The sequence below is a fragment of the Podarcis bocagei genome (genome assembly GCF_964188305.1).
Source record: "Podarcis bocagei genome assembly, chromosome: 10".
NCBI classification, from domain to species: domain Eukaryota; kingdom Metazoa; phylum Chordata; class Lepidosauria; order Squamata; family Lacertidae; genus Podarcis; species Podarcis bocagei.
The window spans coordinates 50204675-50229863 of NC_138135.1; the positions used below are offsets into that span (position 1 = coordinate 50204675).

At 41.6% G+C, this 25189-nt stretch overlaps 1 protein-coding gene and 1 long non-coding RNA gene across 4 annotated transcripts in view; one reads left to right on the forward strand and one right to left on the reverse strand.

Moving 5' to 3' along the window:
- LOC308596651 overlaps window positions 1-25189 on the reverse strand; it is a 118639-nt gene that overhangs the window by 88840 nt on the left and 4610 nt on the right. The gene's annotated exons all lie outside the window — the stretch shown is intronic.
- The window catches only part of AVPR1A (arginine vasopressin receptor 1A), a 73977-nt gene continuing 52036 nt past the window's right edge, over window positions 3249-25189 (forward strand). The window contains exons 1-3 of one of the 3 annotated variants that reach the window (XM_081211781.1): window positions 3249-6371; window positions 12230-15800; window positions 24232-24325. In XM_081211781.1, coding sequence (XP_081067907.1) covers window positions 5378-6371; window positions 12230-12516 — 1281 coding nt within the window. In that variant the 5' untranslated portion in view covers window positions 3249-5377 and the 3' untranslated portion in view covers window positions 12517-15800; window positions 24232-24325. Of the gene's footprint in view, window positions 6372-12229; window positions 15801-15954; window positions 17311-24231; window positions 24326-25189 lie in introns of those variants that run through there. The other 2 variants (XM_081211782.1, XM_081211783.1) reach the window with 2 other exon arrangements.

Consider the following 25189-nt stretch of genomic DNA (forward strand, 5'->3'; position numbering starts at 1 on the left):
GCCTAAGGATGTGGACTAGGTTTTCAGTGGTTCAGTCCACAGCATGCTCTCCTGACTTTTACAGCTTCTTCAAGCTCCAATACTTCAATACTCCAACACCTCATGAGAAGAGAAGACTCCCTAGAAAAGACCCTGATGTTGGGAAAGATTGAGGGCACAAGGAGAAGGGGACGACACAGGACGAGATGGTTGGACAGTGTTCTCGAAGCTACCAGCATGAGTTTGACCAAACTGCGGGAGGCAGTGGAAGACAGGAGTGCCTGGTGTGCTCTGGTCCATGGGGTCACGAAGAGGTGGACACGACTAAATGACTAAACAACAAAGGGGTTCTTGACACTCAGAAGGAAATGGTAGTTCAGCCATTCCTAAAGAAGTCCTTGGACCCTGAGGTACTTGACAGCTACTATCCAGTCACAAAAAAACCCCTCTGAAGGGGAAACTTTGGGGAAGTTTTTAGTGTTTGGTGCTGTATTGTGGAAAATAACAGTTAGGGAATCACCAGTCAAATGGAATAAACTGTTGTGTGACTGCAGCCTGATCCATGCAAAGACAAACATGTAATAATAAATCTGAAGTAAAGCTATCCAACTTCTGCAAACAGCTTTATTGAAAGTGCTCCAATTCTTATATATGTTCTCTGCTTGCTAATAAAGAAGTTATTCTCTCTTACCAGGACAGGTCTCTGTTTGCAGTAGAGCACACTGAGGACATTCTTAATAATTGATCATATAGCCTCTCTCTCTAACTGGGATGAATTTGGTAGAGCAAGGGCAAGGCTGATCTCTTCGGAGTTTCTCTTGATGTGCCAGTTCCAAAATTACCATTCATCTTCATCTGAAAAAGAAGCACCTTCAACAAAATTATGTTGTTAAATTTCTTAATTGCATCTAGATCAAAACTTTCCAAAATCTCGAATCTTTAGGATTAATTCAAGTAAGCTAGCCAGGTTCAACGAGGGTCAATACATATGTCATTATCTCTGAAAAGATACTCATTAACGTTGATTTAGCTCCCCAAGAGGAAACTCAGCGAGCATCCATTGCAGAATGCTATAATACTTGAGGCTTGGAGCTTGAAGCATGAATTCAGGCTATTAGCCTTTATGCCTCACAGTGGGCAAAATCCATTTGCCCTGGAGAACAGTACCGATGCATGAAAGATGGTGATTGGATTCCATAGGGTCCTGGTTTTACAACCTTCTCTGCCCATGTGTGTCTATGGGCATATTGGCAGACCACAAAGCCAGATGCTAGGAGAAATGGGAGGTCAGCATGTATCAACGGATTGTGCCAAGAGAAATTAGAACATATTGATCTCTGCGTTCAAGGCAGTGATTGTTGTTTTTAAGCTTCCATTGCATCATCAGAAAATCCTGGGGTTCATAGTTTTTTTCTTCCTGGCTGGTTGTTGGTGTGGGGCTTTTGTGGGTGGGTGTATGTGCTTCAGAACTATTATTTTTACCCCTATACAAACGTACAATGATTTAATCAACGAGGCTACAATCCTAAATCAATTTCTTACTTATTTCTGACTACACATGTACAGTATTACATTGTTAGCTAACCTACCGAAACAAAATTTTCTTTAATAAAACCATACAAAATATATTTTTTTCTCTAGAACCCCTATTACTGTCATTATATTGTGATAGATATATAATAATGACTTTATGGTCTGGAAACTGACTTATTTGTCTTATAATGGATTTTGCGTGTTCTGTTAAATTCAACTGATTCTAATATGTAATCTCATCATTAGGCAACAGTCTAAATTGCTGTATTAATGAAAAGAGGTCACAAAAGCCAACAGACCAAAATATGTATCTCAGTTAGAATAATACACATTAGAGGTAATATGGATATTTATCAGTTTTAGGGGGGGATAAAGCTTCTAAAATGAGGACTTTGGGTCCAGGGTAATCCCAAAAAACGTAGATCTAACTCAAGATAGAATATTAAGACATTAAAAAAAAAAGAATTGCTCATTACTAGAATTAAATCTAGACTAGAATGTATAGCCTTACACATGAAAGTATTAAAAACAGCATTAGCACATAGTTATATGAATTAATGTATGTAACAAAAAGACCTTTGTTTTCAAAAGCGCCAAACATGTCAACAGCATTTTTGTACACAGAGACATTGAGTACAAATTACATAAACTGAATCTCAAAGTCAAACTTTATGAGATTTTGGAGATCTCAGGTCAGGTCTCCTGTCTCTTTAAGGCTGTAGTTGTATTTCCCATTGAACCCAACAGGACTTACTTTTTAATAGTCAGGTATAGGACTGTGCTGTGTCAGTGTATGTGCGTGAATTGCATCAGGAGAAATGTGCTGGGAGAGTACCAAAGAGGCACTTAAAAATGGGGTGGGAAGAAATGATGGAGAAAGGATTCAATCACCCTTGCACCACACTCTGTTTTTTATTAAACTTTCCTTTCATCTAATTTGGCCATCATGTTTGGTCAGCAGCAGCACCCCAAGAGAGTTTTTCCTGTGAGAAAGAAAGGTCTAGTCTGTAACAGAGTAAAAGGATATGGTCTTTTTGCAGTCTATTGGAATGGAAAACATACAAATTCTTTACAATCCATAGTATTGTCCTGTCATTCATGTGCTCTGGTACGCATATGGAAAAAATCTGGATAGGCAATCTAGAGGAAACTTAAAATATACCTTTGCTGAAGCCATTTTTGTAGTAAATACAAAGTCCTAATAGCTTCCTAAATTAGGCACTGAATCTGAATTTTATTAGATGTTCTGCAGTGCATTTAGACAGCTTGCTTGCATTAAAAGTGGGCTCTATGGAGTTTTGAAGCTGAATATATTAACACCCAGAGGGATTCAAAAATGGGGATGCAACCTGTTTAAAATAAACAGGGCACTTAATTCACCATCTGTGGTTCTTGTTGTGCTCTATATTTATCTGTGGCCAAATGTGGATATGTCTAAACCTGTACTGGATGGTGAATCCAGAGTGTTGGCATTTCCTAAATGCATTTTTTACAGTGTATTTTGTCAGAAGCAAAATATTCCCCCTGACAATACATGTGTAATATTTACATCTCTGCAAATATATATATATATATATATATATATATATATATATATATATATATATATATATTGTTTTTGTTTTAATTTGTATGCAACTTTTGATGTGATCTGAAGACAGAGAATGCAGTTAATCACTGTGCAAGTATGTGCCACATGTGGTTCTAGGGCAAGTATGTGCCACATGTGGTTCCAGCTTAAATGAAACAGACTATTTAACGCAACGTCGCAAAAATATAGAAGTAGAAATGGTATAGTATAGAACCCTCGTTAGTTTCTAATATCAGATTTAAAGTCTCACTACAATGTACTTTCCATGATTTTAACAATTAATAAAATCCCACACCTTAGTGTTCAATGAGGCTTACTCCAGGTAACCACAGAGTGGCCACATTACTGGTTTTCCTCAACCTTTCCATCTATGTTTCTGTGTGATGAGCTGTTTCAAATTCATGTTGAGGAGGATGACTGCAGAACTTGAGAATGGTAGGTATTATGTAAATTATTTGAGCCAGTAGGCGTTTGAGGATTTCCATCACAGCAGTAATGGGTCTGCACTGGTATAAAGGCAGATTCTGTGCAACAGGTAAATGACCCCACAAGGGAAATGAGAGTGTCATCTTCACTTACCTTTGCTCTCCAAATGCTCATGGTCCCCCAAACCAAGGGGAGTCCATCCTGCTTTCCTCTACCTTGTTTATTCTCTTCTTCCTTTCCACCCTTCCTTCAAGTATCAGCCACCATCTTCCTCTATCTCTATGGCCATGTACACACTCTCTTTTACACTGCATCTAGTTCTCTCCAACCACTGGTCTGAGGAGCACACAATGTGAGCCACACACCATCCATATCTATCCCGTTGTTTCTTAGGAAATTCTGCGTTTTGATGCATTTCCCCCCAAAACCAGCTTTGAATCAAACTGAGAAAAAGAATGGCTCTAGCTATGTTTTAAACTGGTAATGTGTACACAGCATATTCAGATATACATTCTCCCCCCCCCCCATTCAAAGCTTGACAAGAACCCTGCTATCGCTTCTACGGAAACAGCTCTGTTCTAAAAACTATAAAAAGGCTGGTGGAAAGAGATGCACAAAGTTGGGATCCAAGTGGAAGACAGGAGGAGGAGCATTAAGACTGCCAGCCATAGGAACCAACTCCTAGGGGCTGAGGTCCCTTCGGGCCCCCAATAAAATATTTGCACCCCCACCCCACCCCAGTTGATGGGCATTGGCATTCAAATGCTGTGTATGCACCCTGTTTTGTGATCAATTATATAGGGTGGGGCTTACCTGGTTCCCTTCAGTATTTTATTCAAGTTAGCACCCCTGCTGACAGCCTTCACTCACTGCCAGGGCTCCTATGTTTTTAACAGGTGCATGAAGTTCAACAGGTATAGCAGTGGAGCTGAGTTCCTGCAGTTAGAAGATACAGAAACCTTTCTACCCAAAGGCAGTGGCCCTGCTTAGTGAGGAAAGAGAGGGTAGGGGGGAAATCCCCCACATCCATTCTCAGCAGCAGGTGGTAGCGACATCAAGTAATAACTTGCGCATCAACTTTCACGTGCTTTTCAATGGAAAGGGCATTTCAACATTTAGAGCGATGAGCACACACAGCGAGGTTTTAAGATGGGGAGCTGCCTTTGTCAGAGCTCACAGTAGGGGTGCCATCTTGGAATATTGACAGGGGTGGGGGGCAGATAAGCCCCGCCCTGCGTAACCGAGAGGACGTCGTGCACGCCCACGAGTTGAATGGCCATCTACTGGGGAGGGGGGCTGCCCCCTTCAAATGTTTTGGGGGGCCCTTAAAGACCGCAGCCCCGAGGGTGGGCTCCTATAATCCTAGATACACAAAGAAAAAGGTTTAAAAAGAAACAAACACCCAGTGTGACGGCGTCAAACGGAACGAGTTCGTGGCCTGTGTCCGCAGAGTGAGGTCCAGAGGGGAGTCCCAGACGGCCGGGCTGGGCGCCAAAGCGACGGACGGGCTGCCTTCGACGGGAGACCAAGGGAGAGCGAGGGGGCGGGGTTAGGGCTAATTCCAGAGGAGTGCGGAGGAAAAGCTTGGAGAGCGGCGCGCGGGGAAGCAGAAGCGCGCGGCGCGTCTGCAAGCGAGGCGTCCCGAGCGGGAACTCAGGGGAAAGGAGCGCGAGGAGCAGGCGAAAGAGGCTGGCAACTTGGCGCGCTTGACCGACGGCAACCGTGCTGGAGAAAGAGGCGCCCCTCTCGCAGCTCCTCTCTGGCTGCCTCCAGAAGGAAAAAGTGAGCGGGAAAGGAGCGCGTCGCAAAGGCGGGAAAGCTGAGAGAGCGCGAGCGGGAAGCGTCGCCATGCACTTCGGAGAGGGTGCCGGCGGTTCCCCCGCTTGGGGAGCGCCGTCGTCCGCCTGGAACGCGAGCGAGGCGGAGGAACCGGGCGGCAGCGCCGAGCCTCCCCGGTCCGGCGGCGGCGGCGCCAACGGGAGCAGCAGCAACCGCTACGGGCGGGACGAGGAGCTGGCCAAGCTGGAGGTGGCCGTGCTGGCCGTGACGTTCGCCTTGGCGGTGCTGGGCAACTCCTTCGTGCTGCTGGCGCTGCACCGGACCCCTCGCCAGAAGGCGTCGCGCATGCACCTCTTCATCCGCCACCTGAGCCTGGCCGACCTGGCGGTGGCTTTCTTCCAGATTCTGCCGCAGCTGTGCTGGGACGTGACGCACCGCTTCCACGGGCCCGACGGGCTGTGCCGCGTGGTCAAGCACCTGCAGGTCTTCGGCATGTTCGCGTCGGCTTACATGCTGGTGGTGATGACGGCCGACCGCTACATCGCCGTGTGCCACCCGCTCAAGACGCTGCAGCAGCCCAGCAAGCGCTCCCGCTGCATGATCGCGGCCGCCTGGGCGCTCAGCTTAGTGCTCAGCCTGCCGCAGTACTTCATCTTATCGCTGCGCGAGGTGGAGAGCGGCTCGCAGGTCTACGACTGCTGGGCGCAGTTCGTCATGCCCTGGGGGCCGCGCGCCTACATCACCTGGATCACGGGCAGCATCTTCGTGGCGCCCGTCGTCATCCTGGTCACCTGCTACGGCTTCATCTGCTACCACATCTGGAGCAACGTCCGCGACAAGACCCGACGGCGGCAGAGGCGGGAGGCGACTCCTCCGCGAGGGGGCGCCCTGCGCAAGGGGATGCTCCTCACGCCCTGTGTCAGCAGCATCAAGAACGTCTCCCGCGCCAAGATCCGCACAGTCAAAATGACCTTCGTGATCGTCTCGGCTTACATCGTCTGCTGGGCGCCGTTCTTCACCGTCCAGATGCGCTCCGTCTGGGAAGACCACTCCAACTGGCACGGTACGTACTACCTGCTGCGCTGAGTCTCTCTCTCTCTCTCCTTGCCCCGGGAGTCTTCCTTCTCTAGTAGGAATCCAGAGTGACTCCGGATTTCCACTCTACTAGCGCTGCTGCTGGCTTCTCCGCACACAACCTGTTGCTTTCTCTAAGCGATCAGAATTGAATTTTGCTTTGGCAGCAAGCTCTGAACCCGTTTCTCAACTTCGCACCCCAAGCCTAAGGCAACATATTTCAATTATTTGGAAGTAATGTGTGGCCCAGTCCTGCCTATGTTTCACTGGAGCTCACTCCAGAGCAAGTGGGCAATTTATTTCAGGCACACATGCAATCTAAAGTTGCCCACTTAAGACCGACTGCTCTCTGAATGGAGTTTACTTCTTAAGGCAGTATGCTTAGAATTGCAACTTAATGTTTAGAACACAGTAATGTTAATCTCCCACGTTAGTTTCAGGCTTACTAAGGAGGAAATGGATTTAGACTAGACATATCAAATATTTAAAACTGAAAATTCACCATTGGACTGTGGTGGACAAGGGCACTGATGTTCTGCCAGAAATGTTCTTGCATGAACTGAGCTCCTCTGCCTTTTCCTTGCATTTAGGTTATAGGTGCTGGTTTGAGTAAAATGCCTATCAGCAGTGCAACCCTGCACATGTTTGCTTCAGACTAAGACACAACAATGCCTCCCTCCCTCCGTCCCTCACCTAAGCCTTGGTACAAATTTTCATTTGGAAGTGTTTGGTATTCTAGCAACTGAAAGGAGAATAATGGGTTGTTGGAAGGAATATAAGCTTTCTGCATTTCAAAGTCAGGATTGCAATCTATATTTCAGTATCAACAGGTTGAATTTAACTTGCTCACATGCAATCTCGCCCTTTTACGGACAGCACAAGTTATATATTTCTACTCAGAAGTAAGTTAATTTGAGCAAACTCTCGTGTAAATGGATGTACTATTCAGCCTCTGTCTGTATTGATTTGGTAGCCCCTGGTGGTAGTATATACAAATAGGGGGCATATATACCGAAAGAGTAGCAAAAATACACATTCTCATACAGTAATTGTAAATAAAATTTATAATGGGTGTCATTTTAGTACGCACCCTGCGTCTTTGGGCATGAAACTAAATACATTTATTCTAAAGGCATCTCTGAAGGTCCACCAAAGTAAATTATTACTATTTTAAAAAATCATTCTAAGGTGCTCACTGCAGGTTATGACCCCCTCCCCCAAATCACTATGAGGTAGTTTAGGCTTACAGAGAACAATCAGTCTAGTGAGCTTAATGGCTGAGTGATGATTAATTAGATCGTATCATGTGATTATTTAGCTTATTCTATTTGTAAGACCTGACATAGCTATAACAATTCATTTACCTGTGTCAAGTCAACTGTTCCACACAGGACTTCCCTATCAATCATAGGCTTGAAGAGGTTCTTTAAAACATTGGTTATGTGATTTGGTTTTCCTTCCTTTATTTTCTTTCGTGTAGCTGTGAGGAGCTGATGACGGTTTGTCTGCTACATTACAAAAAAAAAAATGTTTAAAAGAGTCTGAAGTAAACACAAATAACGTCCGGTTCTAGTGGAAAGTACAGAACGTAAAATATTCAGGGGGAAATCTTGCTTGCAATGTAAATTTAAAATCACATAATTATATAAATAATAATTTGATACGTTCATGATCTCTAAGGCCCGCAGCTTTCTCTAATTTTTTTTTAAGGCTCTGTGATAGCTAGGGTTGTTTGCGGTTAATTGGTCTGATGAACAACAGACAACACAAGCCAAACTTTGCACTTAACTTCACAAGGGACTCAAAATGTATCTGCAGAGTTTCGTTTCCTTTTGCAGAAGCTAAATATCAAAGTATAGCACCAGACAGTTATAATGGATGAATTTGTAATCATACCTCTAGAAGCTGTCTGAAAGGTTCTCCTAAGCCATGTTTGCTATTGCATACATATTGAAAAGAATAATACATAAAATTTAAGCCTTATCCATTAGAACCACGATAAGGCAATTAACTTGTCAGATTGTGTGAGACACTCATGACCAAGAAGAGGAATTTTTTTTTACAAGCTTGCAAAATGTTTATTTTGAAATGTAAAAAAATGAAAACTCGATAAAAATATTTTTTAAAAAGAAGAGTATTTTTTTTTAAACCAACCTCTTATTTTGATATTCGTTTCAGGTTAACAATACATGCAAACCTATACTTGCATACACAAATAACAGTTATGGGAACAATACTTTGCTTTCTGCTCATTGGACATTGCAGTGCCCCAATGAGCCATATTAATCTAGGTTTGCCATATTTCAAAAAGTAAAAAACCAGGACACCCCAAAATTGTTGACCTTTTTTTCGATTGACTTGCCTAAGATCCAGGACAAAGCGATGCCTTTTGGAAAGTCTCCTGGACATAAATTCCACCTTTGAAATCCCAGTAATGGCAACCCTAGATTAACCCAAAATGTCTATTGATCAGTAGTGTGTAAGCAATAGATAGAATATTTCAGCACAGGTAAGCACAGCATGTTTAAATCCAGTGACAGGTATGTGTGACAGATAGATAGGTGTGTGTGTGTTTATGACTGTTAAATCAGATCACCTGAAATTCAAAACATAAAAGCGTACAGATTTCAGATTTCCTTTGGCAATTTTCTTTCCTCACTTCTTGGTTGAGCAGTACCAAGCAGAGCTTTTTAAAAGCAACAACAACAACACCCATAATCTGAAGTCCTTTGATTCAGGCTGTTGCAAACAGTTCAATATGGCTTCTGCCATATGTAATATGGGGTCCTGAACAGCCTCAGCTCCATAATTTTATTTTTGTGCAATATCAGGTCAATGTGTGAGGGTGATGAGAGGCTGCTGGAGGCAGGGCTTGTCAGAAAACCACTGAATAATATTTTCTGAGAGGTTTCCATTGCCTATCCTAATAAAGGTTGATTTGAAATCACAGGAAGGTCAAGTATCCTACTTGACACCATTTCAACAGAATCAGAGGCAAATGAAATTTTAGTGGCTTCAGGGAGGGAAGAAGCAGCCTGATTATAACGAACAAACTTGCTTCCAGATTAAATGAAGGAAATGTACGCATGCATATCAAATAAGACCACTTTCTTAGTCCTGCTGGCTCCTAAAATATATCGTTGCCCTTTTAAAACGGCAGTTGCTACATTCGAACACACTTTATATAACAAAGTACACCACAAGATTGATTTTAATTTTGAGAATTTATACCTCATTTACCTGCAGTGACACTTAAGAAAACATTTGCATAATCGCAATGTACCAAGACAATACAATAAACAAGAAAAATCCATCATAAAACCAGATCTTATGAAAACCAATAAATCATAAAAGAAAAGACTTGTCGTAAAATTAAAATTGCATCACAGATATGCCCACCCATATTAACATTAAGGAGATCAAGCACTAAAATAAGTTACATTTTTTTAATGTAATGCATCTAGGTGGGAGATCAAAGGGGTTGTATTATTTGCATATATCAAGGCTAGCCAACAGAATGACCTGAAGTTGTAGGACCACAGCTCCTATTAGTTCCAGCCAGTATGTCCAAAGGTCAGGGATGGTGGGATATATAGTCAGAGAACCTCTGCAGGGCATCTCATCAGCTACTCTAGGTGTAAATATTATACTGCTGAATTTCTCCTTAATTTGGGGGTTTCTGAATTACTGGAATTTTTTTAATAGGAGCCACACTGATTAAATGCTGGAGTTCATGGGTCTACCAGATATATATTCTGAACTGCTGGTGCATAAATGCGAACCAAGTTTATAAAAATGTATAGGAAGAAAATGCACAGTGAGGAAAGGACGATTGCACATTCACAAAATCTGTTACCGGTATCATGAAATTATCTTTTATCTGAAGGCAATTCGGGTTGGGAAGATGCAACAGATGAAGGAGTCCTGTGCCTTTAATAGTTGGGTAGAAGAGAAATTTCAGTAGGTAATAGCTTGCGGGCAAACCACACCTGCTGAGATCGCCACCCTTCTGCACAGCTATTAAAAGCAGGGGCGGAGGAAGGGGGGTGCGGCCGCCCTGGTTATCACTACTGGGTGGGTGTGTGACAAAATGCTAGGGGGCACTCACTGTGAGGCCTGCAGCATGCCCAAGTCAAGCGTCTCTCCTGGGAGAGACGCAGTGGCTTAGGTGTTTGCAGGTTCCGCGCTGCCCAAACGTTCTGCCTGCTGCCTCCCCCCAGCTGTAGGGCGGCTGAGTGGGAGGAGGTAGGCAGACTCCAGAGGCCCCATGGTGCGCCCCAACCCTATGGGTGGCTTGCCCTGCCTGCCCCTGGGCGTGCCATCCCAGGCGCCCAAGTGGCTTCCTCCGCCACTGATTAAAGGTGCAGGAATCTGGTCTCTTTTACACCTGGCTTCTGTAGGGCAATTGGAGTGGGCTCCATGAAACTGGTAAAATAATAGCAGGGTGAGACTAGGAGGATATCCCTGTTCTTTTCAAAATGTTGGGACCCACCAGTTAACTGACTCTGCGCCAAGTCCTTACCAAGTTTATATCTGTGTCACAGTGGCAGACACATTCTTTTGGGGACAGGTGCATGATTAGTTATTTGTAGAAAAAGACAAAATACGACCCTTGAACAAAATTTCTCTTAATGTCCACAGCCTAAGCCTAGAGATGGCATTACAAGGAATTAATGAGCTGTCTGTTCATTCCACTGAACAGTTGCGCAGAATGTTTGAGGTTGTTTGTACCAGAGTATAACTAAAGCAGAATTGAGTTTACAAGTAGCTGTCTGGATTAAGTAGAGACAGAGAATATACTGTACAAACAAGATTTTAAGAGGCATTTAACAAAGCACCACAGCCTCTGTTCCAGCAAGTAAGTTTTCAGGCTGGTGTGTAATAATGGTTGCGTTAGTAAAAACATTGCCAACCTGTGGGACCAAACTGGTGTTGAGGGTCAACTGGGAACACCTTACTGGTGAAGCAGGCTGGGTTGCCTCTGCAACATCATGAGCAGCCAGCAGCGTTAGATGTAGTTAACCAGCACCTCACGTTTGCATGAGAGAGAGGGGGGCATTATACTAATACTTTCCTGGCAGGAGAGAGACCATGATCACACACCTTCCATTTTGAAGGGGTTCCATTCTAGATAATCTTACATTCCTTTATTTTAAGCATGTCTAATACTTTTTATTGCTATGCAGTGCCTAATCTGCTTTAGCAAGTTAATCCTGGGACTCGGCCACATTAGTCAAAAAACAGCGTTTTGAATGCATTATAAAAATGCAACACCAGATGGTGCTGGAGAACAAAACAAAATTTCTTTAGGATTTTCCATAGCGTTTCCACCCCCCCTTAAGTTATAACAATTTAATTTTTGACTTATTTATATCGGTTCCCCCCCCCCCCTGTGTGTAGATCTACCCCTGGATTTAAATTGCATTGATGGCAAATTGCATTGATGGTAAGAATAATTATTACAATAAATCAGAGCAGCCTAATCCTATAGTATCTATGCAGGATATATCTTATGAAACAGAATAAATGCATAAACAAGGAGCTACAGTTGAGGAACATAATGTGTATTCATCTGCTATGGTGAGCATCTTCATATCCAGTCTTATTTAGTGATTTTCTCTGTTAATGAAATGGTTAACCACTGAATCAACTAGTCTTGGTATGGTGTATGAAATATGAAATGGAAGTTTTCTGTTTCATTTGAAGGAATAAAAGAAGGCAATGCATCGGCCTTGTGCCATTATCTACATATAAAAATATTAATCTTTTTAAAAAAATAATAATCACAGAAGCAATGGGTTAATGGCACAGATATTTGCTAAGTAATTCTCTGCTTTGTATTGACAGAGTCAGAGGACATTTTAATTACTGTCACTGCCCTTTTGGCCTGCTTGAACAGTTGCTGCAACCCATGGATCTACATGTTCTTTAGTGGGCACCTCCTGCACGACTTCATACGGAGCCTCCTGTGCTGTCAGAAAACTGGGCAGAGGCTGAATAAAGAAGATTCCGAGAGCATCAGCAGAAGACATACTACTTTCACCAACAACAGAAGCCCGACAAACAGTTTGGACATGTGCAGAAAATCTCCAGATTTAGCACAGTCCATTAGGTCCATCCCCATTACATCCTGAAGCGTATATTTTAAAAACTGGTGTCCCATTGAGTTCCAGAATAGCACTTTTAGCACTTTAGCCATTCGTTACCATGTGACCCATGAACTAACAAGATGAGGGTAACTTTTTTGAAAAACAACAACAACCCAAATATGATGGTTTTGCATCAATGTAAATAAAGTTTGTAAGTCAATCTATTAAAAAGTATAGGAATATATATGTTCAGTGAAAAAGAAGGGAAACAGTAATGCGTGTAAATATTTTTCTACAAAGCTACAGTATTAACTTCACATTTGTTTGTTTGTTCTCATGTTCTCAGACTCAATTACGTATAAATTAAATGCAGTGTGACTGTAAATGCAGTTGGTACTTCAAAACAGTCAAAAAATAATTGCCCAGATCCTTGGCTGGAATACAGTCCTGGTGTAGCTCTCAGAAACAAGTGAGTCTGACATATGTAACCTGAGCACAGGACTGCAATGTTGGTGCATTAGGTATAGCTTCATGGTTGGTGCCGTTGAATGGTAGCATTTGCAAAACAAAGCAAGTGAAGTCCTGAACTGAAATCTGTAGGCGAAATTAATAGTTCTTGGTTGAGGAACATCCTGATACTATACCAATGTAGCCCCACAAAATTAAGGACATTTGACTAAGTGTAGACTAAATCTATGGCTGCCTTTTTACCCAAATCCTGTGAGAAACAATGAGATCTAAGTGAACTGGATTTTTCTAGATGTTACAATAGGATGCACATGGAACCTCCAGCTAATACACGCTTTCTCATTTAGTGTCAGGGGAAACACTTTGTAGTGGTGAGAGGGGGAAAGAGTGGTAATATAGGGTGTATACTGGGAAACGGTTGCATGTATTGCATCCACTGTGAGCATCAGAATTCCTTCTCTTTCAAGAAGCCTATAGGCTCTCTCTCTCTCTCTCTCTCTCTCTCTCTGTGTGTGTGTGTGTGTGTGTGTGTGTGTGTGTGTGTAGGATTCAATCCCTGCTTATAATGGGCTTTGGAAATGTTCTTAAAGAACTCAAAATGTTGACAGGGTCCACAAAAGAATGGTAGTATCGTCCTCAAAAAGTTTCAAGTCAACGTTGCTAATGCTGATTTGCTTCTTGCACCCCTGAACAGACTATACACAGATAGTCCATTCAGAGGGCCTGATAAAAGGCAGGATCATGTGGTTGGCTTGAAGGCACTCATAAGATGGCGGTGCCCTCTGATCTCTTTCTAGATTTTAGTGTGGAACACAGTTTTATTTAGGAAAGCAGCTGAGGCCTGCATGATTGAATTAATATCAGGTGGGGCTGTTCAACTAAGTTTGACTCTGGGTAGACGTGTTGAAATCAATAGACAACTTAGTCACATTCATTCATTTCAGTGGCTCTGTTCTGGTTTAGTTGAATGCCATCCTTGGATTTCATAATGATCCTGTAGAAAATGACCATAATCCACCCAGTGTACCATATGTCACAAGCCATCTTTATATCAAGTGATTTTTGTTAATTTGTTGTTTATTGGTTCTCGCCACATCTTCTGCTTGTAAGAGCAGAAAAGCAATATGCCCTGCCTTTGCGACAAAATCACTCTGCTGGCTTATATTTAGTTAGTGGATCACAAAACAAACCCCAGGCTTTTCTCAGCAATACCACTGCCTATGTAATTATCTCACTGTGCATTTCTTTTCATTTAATTTTATTATATATGGTAGCACCATATGTTGTCTCCCCCAAAATTGCTTCTTGTTGGTTTCAAAACATAATATCTCAGCAATGACTTTGTACAAATTTCCAAGCATGCACCATTCTAAGAATGCTTGCTCTGCGGCACAAGGTTGAAAATAATTTACAGAAAGAAAAAAATAAAATGAAGTTTTCAAGGAACGGTGCAGGATTAAAAGTCTAACTCTGACTTTTGTGGTATTTTCTCACATTACTAAGCTGCTGTGGAATGTAGTCGAGCTGCGTCATTTTTCTAGTGATATATGTGAACACTCAAATGAAAAGGATGTTTTCATTTTATTTCCGTTTCCCTGTCCTGATTATCACCCTAGCAAAGACTCTCCTACTATGAATTATAGACATATATGCAACAATCAGCAATGCTTTTTCTCTCTTCTAGCTTGATTGAGCTGTTATACTTTGTTTGGCCTTAATGTACAGCTTGTTAAACCTTGTTTGCCCTTTAATGTACAGCTTGTGACATCCATGATTGTGTCTTGCTACTTCTGTTGTCCTTTTGCATTGCTTGTAATTTCTTTGAAATAACTAACCAGAGAGGGTTAGTGGTGTTTTTTTTAAAGGTACCTCTGGGACATATATATTAAATTGTCCATGTCCCAGATATGGGTGTATTCCAGGATCTTCATTTAATTTTTAGAGTATTCCTTCTATATTCAGAGGTTCCATCTATATCTAATCGTATCTATCATCTATCTATCTATAACATCTATCTATTCATACATTCCTTCAAGGAATTACTACTATGACCTCAGCATTTGGATTTATAGGTTTTTTTCTGGCTGAATGTCATACTGCTGTGTAAAACACATGGGAGTTAAAATGTAGGAGCAAAGAGGGGAGTTTCCATTTTCAGAAGAGTCAGTAATACAATTTGATACCATTGTGGGCTGCAGGGATGTGATGCAACAGCAAGGAAAGGCTGTTTAAAGTAGCCATGAGTGGTATGCAGCAAAATAGCTCCACTAGCACAGAGACTACAGTGGGACTTCCGCTCCCTCTCCTCTTCCCACGTATCCCCCTAAATCTGTTCTGGGAATCCTTTCAGGATTCAAATCCTTCCAAGGCAACTTACAAGTAACATTGAAATACATTGAGAAAATTATAGTACTATAAACAATATAAAAACAGAACAAGTTATCAGTTGGTGGTAGATGGCCCTGTCAGTGTGTTTGTGTGTGTGTGCGCGCGTGAAAGCCCCAGCTGGAAAAGGCGCTGAGGTATTTTCACAGGGTGGTTGTTGTGAGAGAGGTTTCTGTTCTTTCTGTTCTTGACAATCAGCTCTGCTACCTCAGCGAAGGAGCCATCTTAGGCACCTTCTTCTCCCATCCTCTGAAGCCATCATCATTCCAAAAGGTAGGGGGACGCATTGCATTCTGGGACAAAAAGGGTGTCTGCCACAGACAATGGCATCCCCCTCCAAAATGCCCGGAAATGATACGGCATTCTGTGGGTGAAAAATGGCAACTCCTAGCTGTTGATCTCTTAAGAGAAGTTCTGCCTTGTTCTATTGGTGGAAGGAAGAAGGAAAAGAAGGAAGATCCATTGTTCAATGAAATGTATGCCCCCTGAAATTTTAGAATAATTTTGACCCTAGTTTCAGGGAGACCTAAATTTCACAACACACCTCACTGTATTTGAACTAAAACTACTCATTATTTTTAGAAGAAAAGGTGTTCAGATTTATGGCAGCTATCGTCCTTTTCCCAACAGTCGTCAACCTGCCAAACAACTGAGGAGATGTGAAAGCATCTGAGGATTCAAGAGGCACCTTAGACAATCATCTTTGTTGTTGTGGACTGGCTTCACATGCACAGTTATGCATACTTTTTTTAAAAAAAAGAAAACCAGAGACTAATTATTTGTCTCTCAGAAGCTTTTTCTGGCTGGAGAGAGTGGTTTTTATTTTAAAAGGGGGGTTCTTTGAATAAATGAATAGAACCCCTGAAAAGTATTGTGCTGGAGAGACTGTGCTTGAGGTGATATGAGGTGATAAGTCTGTGGTGAAAGTTCTTTGTTGGCTGTTTTGCAAATACAACTCATCACTTGAAAGTGTGGCCACTGATTTCTGAACGTGATTTGCTGGTTTTACATTTTTTATTTTATGCAGCTGGAAATGTGTATGCTGTGGCTTATATTATTCACTAAACAGATGAAATTTTGATTTACTGTATCGTCTTGGTTTCAGAAGAGATAGCACATCATTTAGTCAGCCTAATCCTAAAGGAAGGCTTTAAGTCACATTTACGAAATGCATCTCTTAGTACCTCTTTACTGAAAATAATCAAAACAATTCTGCAGCATTTTAACATATAATTTTATAGTGCTGCAATATATTTTTATGCGTATTCCTAATATTTCATCCCTGTCAGCATTTATGTCAATTCAATCCATTACTGCTTTTCCTATCTTCTACTGAAAATCTGTGTGAGGAGGGCTGAGGCCGGAGGCGGAGAGTTTTGCCTTTCTGTGCAGAAAATAATGCTATGACTTTGGTGTCCTCCCTGGAAACCTGATGAGGCAGCAAGATCTGCTCCAGATCTTCCATTTTACACTCAGGCTGTATATATGTGTAAATGAAACAGCATATCCTAAGACTCCCTTGACCTTTATCCCTGATTGCTGTGTGCAATTGTATTGTACAATATCTTTTAAACACATGTAGTTCTCTTAGTCTTTCATCATATTGGCTGCCTTTAGAGCAATGTTTCTTAAATTGGGAGAAAATATAGGATCCCAGGAAGGCAGCAAACTGTTTTTCAGTGGAGGTTCAGCACTAACCAAAGTGTGAGTTTACCCTAGGCCTAGGATCACCAAAAAGAGTCAGGGGACTTGTGTGACGCTGCTTGCTGCTGGTCCAATCACTTCATGAGGTAATAGGTCACCTTTTTCTAACCTGCTGTCCCTTCAGGATACAGTGGTACCTCAGGTTAAGTACTTAATTCGTTCCGGAGGTCCGTTCTTAACCTGAAACTGTTCTTAACCTGAAGCACCACTTTAGCTAATGGGGCCTCCTGCTGCCACTGCGCTGCCGGAGCACGATTTCTGCTCTTATCCTGAAGCAAAGTTCTTAACCTGAAGCACTATTTCTGTAACTTGAAGCGTATGTAACGTGAAGCGTATGTAACCTGAGGTACCACTGTATTTGGACCATCATCAGCCCCACAGATGTGCCACAGTTGTGGTCCAAAACATCTGGAGGGCACCAGGCTGAGGAAGGCAGCAAACAGCTCGCGCTGGATTATTTGGCTAACCAAATGGCTTTGAATGCTCTTCCACTTAAAGTCCTCTCACAAAACGAAGAAGTAAAATGTGAAGACGGGGAAGGGGAGACCTAACTTCTTTACAACCCACAGCTGGTGCTTCTTTTCAGAAGCAGCAATTCTTATCTCAGCAATCCTGAGAATGACAAGTGACTTCAAAAAATGCCTCAGTGAAGACCTTGCAAATAAAACAAAGCCAGAACAACTTAACATAATTTCCGGCAGAGTATTTCTGGTATTTATCTACTGTTCTTTATCTGGTTTTTTATGTTCTTGTTCCTAATTTTTTTAAACATCATTTCAATGCTAGCATCATCATCATTTCAATGCTACCATCCTCAAGTGGAGAGGAAAACCTCATATTTGCTGAAATAAATAAATGTTGCTGACAGATTGCTTGTGTGCATATCATTTGCTGTTTCCTCAGGCAGGTACCGCCAGTCTTTGCCGCAGAGTGGTGCCTTGTTCAAATGCAATGCGCTAATAGCTCTGTATCCAGCATATTATTTTTCTGCAGTGTTTCAACTTTCTCTTTCTGTGTTTCGATCCTGGCAAGCAGCAACTAGTCTAGTTCAACAGCTAGCAAAACAAATGGTAGCTGCAAGCTGTGTATATCTGCTCTTTCCTGCTTTAGGGTGAAGATGTCAGAATCTGACAAGATGGAATTCTATAATTCTAACACATCTGGCCCAGTGAGAAGATGGGAGAGCATCTTCTCATTGGGTAGACTACATTTACAGCATTCTCCCAATCCACCAAGCCTGTAGCACTATTAGATAAAGAAAGAAATGAGATTCATCTTGCATGACTTCTTTTTGAGAGACACATGCTGGGTCTTAATAGTGCTTCGTTTCCAATGAATGCGCAGCCCATAACTTCCTGCTGAAATCCTAGACCTTTTCATACCACAAATGTTCTGGGATTTTTGTCCCACTTTTGTGGCACTGTAGGCCCTCCAGGCAGCAATAATGTTGTAGCACTGGAGAAGCCTCACAGAACTAATAAAGCAGAACACATCCACCACTAATGCACTGTTATTGTGTCAAGAACATTTTGCAGAATACTTTCGCAATAAAACACCAGCCTGTAAGGGGCCCTGGTCAGTTCCTTCAGTGCCCCCTCCTGGAATGGAGGGGGGAGAAAGATAGAGCTCCTCTCTACAGCTGCTCCAGTCGTTGGAGGGGAAAGAGTTTAATGCCACCCAACTCCTCTTATGGCCCTGCCCTGCCCCTTCTGCTCACGGAGGAGAATATGGACTCATTTATATGTGTTGCATTTGCGATATAACACTGTGCCACCAGATGGCATTGTGGAGTCCCGTTTTTCCCTACAGGATTTCCCTGTTTACATTTACAACACATTTAGTTGGAACGCTTCTTTGATGTTTCTAGATCCAGCTTTGGAGCCATTTCATCCTTGGCAGTTCCTCAATACTGTGGTAAGCCTCTGGCTTTTAAGAGCTAAGAATTTGGCTGCATCCCTGGTGCCTCAGAACCCAGAGTGTGGCCTGCACTTGCTGCCACATCAACAGGTACACCACAAACCCCCCTCAGCCCTCTCAGCTGCTGCCTCGGTTTCTCTGCCTTGTTTGCCCACCAACAAAGACTGTGCCAATGTTCCTGCTCCCTGTGACCTGTGGGAGTAGGAGCCAGATGCCTATATATCATGTTTGATGGTTCCTCACAGTGATACTTTAAATCATAAGTGATTACTTCATGGACCTTTTTAAAGTGTCTATAGTCTTTTGCACTCATTTGTCACAAACCCTTTGTGAGATATATTGCCTCTGCCAAATCTGGCTTTGATAATATGTGACATCTCATTACGTGACATGGCATTTCACTTATCCATTACTTGACAGATGAGCTCTTTTCTAAACCTTTTACCACACCAGAGCAATGGAATTAATCTCGGCACTGCAGCTTTCTCCTCAGGGTTCCAGGGCATTTCACAACACCTCATGTTCAGAAGCAGCGGTTCTCACATCATAACGTCAGCTTGCTCGTTTAATTGACTCTCATTATGGAGATATTTATGATTTAGTTAGTAGAAACATTTATATCCGGCCTTTCCACTCGAGTCAAATCCATAAGGTGGCTTTACAGCACTCTGAAAACAATACAATAAAGAAAATCATAAAACACTGGAGCATAAAAAAGAGCAGTAAAAATAAAAAAGCACAGCAAAGGCAGAAGGACAATAGAGACAACTAAACTACTGAAACTAAGCACCCTCTGAAATAACAGGGTGCAACCCTTTGCTTGAGGTACGTTGGCTGAGTGGTCTTAAGCTGTTTAAGTGCTATTCCATCTGTGGAAAAGAGTTACACCAGGTCTTGCGCAACAGACCCACTTCTTGAAAAGATCAGACCTTTTGTGATAAGAAAAGTGATGAGAAAATGCACCGGAAAATGTGTGGTAACACTTACCGTATTTTTCCGTGTATAAGACTAGGTTTTTCTCCTAAAAATAATGTCAAAAATTAGGGGGTGTCTTATACTCTGGGTCATCTCCCCCCATTTTCTTAAATCTGAGCCTCCAAAAATACATGGGGGCGTCTTATAGATGGAAAAATACGCAACGTCATATTCCACACAGACAATTCATAAGGAATGCTCATTAAATAGCCAATGCTGTCTAACCTCCATGCAAACAAATTAGGATGAATGTTCAACAAAGAGGTTAGAAGCACTCCTGTCATGGGTGTGAAGCCATTTTGACATATAAGTGGTATGGAAGAAGAAGAAGAAGAAGAAGAAGAAGAAGAAGAAGAAGAAGAAGAAGAGGAGGAGGAGGAGGAGGAGGAGGAGGAAGGGAGTGTTCTTCCCAACTTCCATCTCTATCTACTAATGAAGCTCACTAGCCTTTAGATTCAAAGTAGTTATCCCTTTTCCTGAAGGGCGGTCTCAAAAATAATCTCAATACTTCGCATTCTTTCCAGTTAACATGTAATATGGGATCATCTTCAGATCCCAGCACAGATGTTACCTGATTAAAATTCTGTATATAAAATGGCAAAAGTTTTCACTATGTACGTTCTCGCATAACCCAAAGGTACTTTGTGGTTCTCTATAGCCTAATCATCCAGAAATAGTTTACTAAAAAATATTTTTCTTGTTTGCAATGTCATCTGCAGTTGCAATATCAATTAGGCAAAACTATAATGGTCTCTTGGAGTATAAGATGTTAGCTGAAAAGTTGAGAGGTTATGGATGATGAAGCATGAGACAAATCCTGTTGGATTAAATAAAGTAAAAAACACAGAGTACTGTACATAAGAGAGCATCTTGTATTTTTAGAACACACAGAATACATCAAGGTGTTTGCTATGGAGCCTTTTGAAAACCAGTGAAAGGCAACACCTTACCTGTACGGTATTTTGTATTTCTTTTTTCCCTTTTTAAAATTTTCTTTTCTCTCCTTACAAATGTACGTATAACATACAGCTTACATAAACATCTCTCCCTCCCCCCTTTTGGACTTCCATCAACTTCTATTTCTGATTTATTAACTTCATTAGTATGTTCTGCTGTTTTCTACAAATATCATATTTTCCCTTTTATTACAATATCTATTCCCTATCCAAAAAGTTGTGAGTGTTTATTTAAATCCTACCATCAGGTCAGTAGTCTTTCTTTGTTTCTGCAAATATAATATAAAAGGTTCCCACTCTTTTTCAAAATCCCTTTTGTCCTTTTCCCGAAGTCTGTGTGTCAGCTTCGCCATCTCCGCATAGCTCATCAGTTTTTCTTTGGTATTTTGTATTTCTAACACACCTCTTAAGACTGTGCAGAGATGTTCCAAGATGATAACTTTAGTGTGGTGCAAATTTGCGTTATCTTAAGAACGTCATTAGTGATATTAATCCTGAAGTGGCCACAAATTTTCTTTACCCACTGCTGCAATAATGTGGATAGCAGCAAACTGGAAGAAAACTGGTGTTACTGATTTTTTGCGTATGGGAGGATATGGAACACTGCAAGCTTATCTGAATTAAATATATAAACAGTGTGTGTGTGTGTGTACACACACACATTTACTTGCAGCATATGGTTTTTAAGTGGTTATAGAAGGCTGATTAATGAACAACATATAATTGTGTTTGTTGTGTTTTATTTGCAGCATTTCAGAGCAGTAAATGGACAATATGTCTCTTTTCTTTGCTTTAATGTTTTCTCTCTCCCTCCTTTTCCTTTTCCCTGCCCCCCGCCTTGGAATTTAGCAATGCATTAGTTCCTTCTGCATTTGACTGTGTCTATGTAGGTGTTTCTATGAGTGTACATACCATGTAGACGATATTGTTACAGTGGTACCTCTGGTTACATATGCTTCAGGTTACATACGCTTCAGGTTACAGACTCCGCTAACCCAGAAATATTACCTCAGGTTAAGAACTTTGCTTCAGGATGAGAACAGAAATCGTGCTCCGATGGCACGGGGGCAACAGAAGGCCCCATTAGCTAAAGTGGTGCTTCAGGTTAAGAACAGTTTCAGGTTAAGAACGGACCTCTGGAACGAATTAAGTACTTAACTCGAGGTACCACTGTATTATTATTATTATTATTATTATTATTATTATTATTATTGGTGGATCAATGTCGGATGTTGTTTCTAAAAAAGAAGAAGAAAAAGAACCCAAACCAGTAAATAAACAAATAGCACACTTGAATACACACCAGCCTGTCACTTTGTAAAAGCAGTACTTATTCTAATTATTGAAGTTCAACATAGAATAGATTGAAATCCCAAGAGGAATAAGCCCTGGAACTATTCTGCAGAAGGCTCAATCAGAAGCAGCTATTCCTGAGTTACAATGTGCGGGGTCCTGCAGGTAGCAATTAATTAGTCAAGCAGTAACAGTATAAGCACACACCAGGGCTGTGATGTTCTCCTTTTACTGTGGAAGTATCTGTTCCTCTTCTGAACTTAATGATGTTTAATAAGCTATAATAAACTGTGAGTTAAAACTAGTATAGAATTAATGGCCCATCTTGCTCACCTTTGCTGTCTGAACCGTTGTCAGGTCCAAGGCGACGTGTAACTAGGAAAACCCCTACAAACTCTTGAGTTTGGTGCGTATGCATACAGTGTTTGTACAGTAACATAAACATATGCTGTGCAGTGCTTATCGCAAAGTGTTTTCTCTATAAAGTGCTTAATAAAACAAAAACAAAAACCAGAAGGTCTGTATGCTATGGATAATGAAGGAGGGAGTCGTAATCATCATACCTGAACCATCTCTGTTTACCACTAAAATCTCCACACGTTTGAAGACAAAAATCTGATCCAGTGGGCTTGCATGCCTATAAAATCTCAAGCAGAATTTTACTCACTGTGTTTGTGAAAAGTGGGGTTTTTAATGCCAGTAATAGCACTGCTTTGAGCCGCAGGCATGATAAAGCGCAGATGTCCCAGGACAACTTTAAAAATCCCTTATTCCATAAACACCAATTTAAACAGCTGGATAAGGAAAGGTTTTTTAAAAAAACTAGCAGGCATGGATCGTAAACAAATGTCTCTGTAATGAAAGTGTGTATGAATATCGAGCTCGTCCTATAAAAAGAAAGGGACGCAGTGTACATTTTCAAAACTTTCACAAGGGAGAAATCTTGCTAACAATACTCATGGGACGTGCCTGGACATGGGAAGTTTTATGCCACATTGAAAAGAGAGAAAGAGAGAGAGAATATAGTTAGAAAGATCTTTTATAAAGATTTTAAAACACACAGCTATCATCAAGCATCACCGTATTCATGATTTTAGAGAGCGGAAGGGAAGCATTTCTAGTCAACCACATTGATTTCAGCATGTCAGGAGTTAAATCCTGGCACTCTTCCTCAGCAACAGGATGGGAATCAATGTGATTCTCACAGGGGAAAAAGAAAGGAAATAAGGGGACAGAGGTATCTGAGTAGCATTTGACTCAGCTGAATTAGGGTTGCCATATTTCAAAAAGTAAAATTCCTAACACTCGCAAAGTTGAGCTTCTTTTTAGGAAACCCACCAAAATTGTTAAGCTTTTGGGGGGAAACTTAACCCAAAAATTGTGATTTTTAAGTTTTTGAGCTGTTTCCAGTGCTTTTTCCATCGCGTTGCCATGCACCCAGGTTTTCCCTGACATTTTGCCGACTCAGCAAAATCCCCCCCCCCATTTTTACACCTGCAAAACAGGACATGTCAGGAATTTCCCTGCCATATGGCAAGCCTAAGCTGCCTGCACATTACAACACACGTAGACTGAACTTGCAATGATCCATGTGTCCTATACCCAACTCCCTCCAAATATTCCCAATTTGCCTTGGCCCACAGCTGAACCCAGTACTCAGTCCTAGATTTTACAATGCTTAAATTATGATCATTATCATTATCATTATTATTATCATTATTTTATTTATTGATGTGTTTGTCGCCCTCAGCTCTTTTGGGAGCAAGGGCAGGATACAAACTGAGTGATTGTATGAATGTGGGGCCAAGCCCAGGTCACAGAAACTCCAACATAGTTTTACTCATGTCAAGTAATAAGACCACTATTACTTGAAAATGTCAAAACTCAAAGTAGCTGCAGCCTCCATGGCTTGCATTTCTCTCTCTCCCATTTATAGGATTAGCTGTTTATTGAACGCAAGACCTTCAATTTATCACTTGGTCAGCTTTCCCTTCCTCAACTTTCTGCCTTGGTATATTTGTCGTAAAACAGCAACATTGCCTTATAGAGCCTCTTTTTGCAGACATGCTCCAGAGATTCCGGACAATTTCAACCTGGCTTTGTGCCCACCCTGCATTCACATGGGACGCTAAACAAGATGAGCAGCTGGCCAAATGGTAAGTTTTGTTTGGACATCTATATTAATGATAATATGATGCTATACTTTCTGCCATAAATTCTAAGGGTGTGGTTAAGTTTTGGGGGTGGAGCTTATCAAGCGGTGATGCTTTCCTGCACATTACTTGCTAAAATGGCCATCATCTGTATTCATAGTCTGTGATGCATGGCTGCATACACACCATACATTTAAAGCCCAATAATAATATGGGAACTGTTGTTTACTCCTCACAGAGCTATAATTCCCAGCACCCACTACAGTTCCCTGGATTCTTTGGGAGAGTTGCTTTAAATTGATCAATGGGTACACAGCCAAGTGAGCAGAGAAGGCACTGCCTTGAGCAATAGAGTCTCATGGTTAGAGTTGCGTTTCTGAAACATGGGAAGCCACAGTATTTTCCACACTGATTGGTAGCAGCTGGTAGCAAAAGCCTTTAGCCTGGGTACCAGCAGTAAGCCAGAATTCACACCTTGGAAATGTGTGCATAATTGTACACACATCGAAACATGTGTGGATAATTTATAACAACACATACACTATGTGGCTTCAAGGGCTTAAAAGCAATGCAGTAGGGGATTTCAAATGTATAAAAGAAAGGCAAGGGTTTGGGGGGGGGGGTTAAGCCAGAAATTTTCCTAAGGGAACAACTCCAAAAAGAAGGGTAAATGTTTTCATAACCTCTTGCAACAGCACCATTATAAGTACATATAATATTTTAAGAATGTGAGAGTGTAGTAACTATCTACTTCCCTAGATAAGGAATGCTTGAACCTGTCAGTTTCATATTCTGTCAGTTTCTCATTTTTTCCCAATCTTAGCGTCAATTCTCCACATTTCTGCATAAGCTTGTGATTTATTTCTT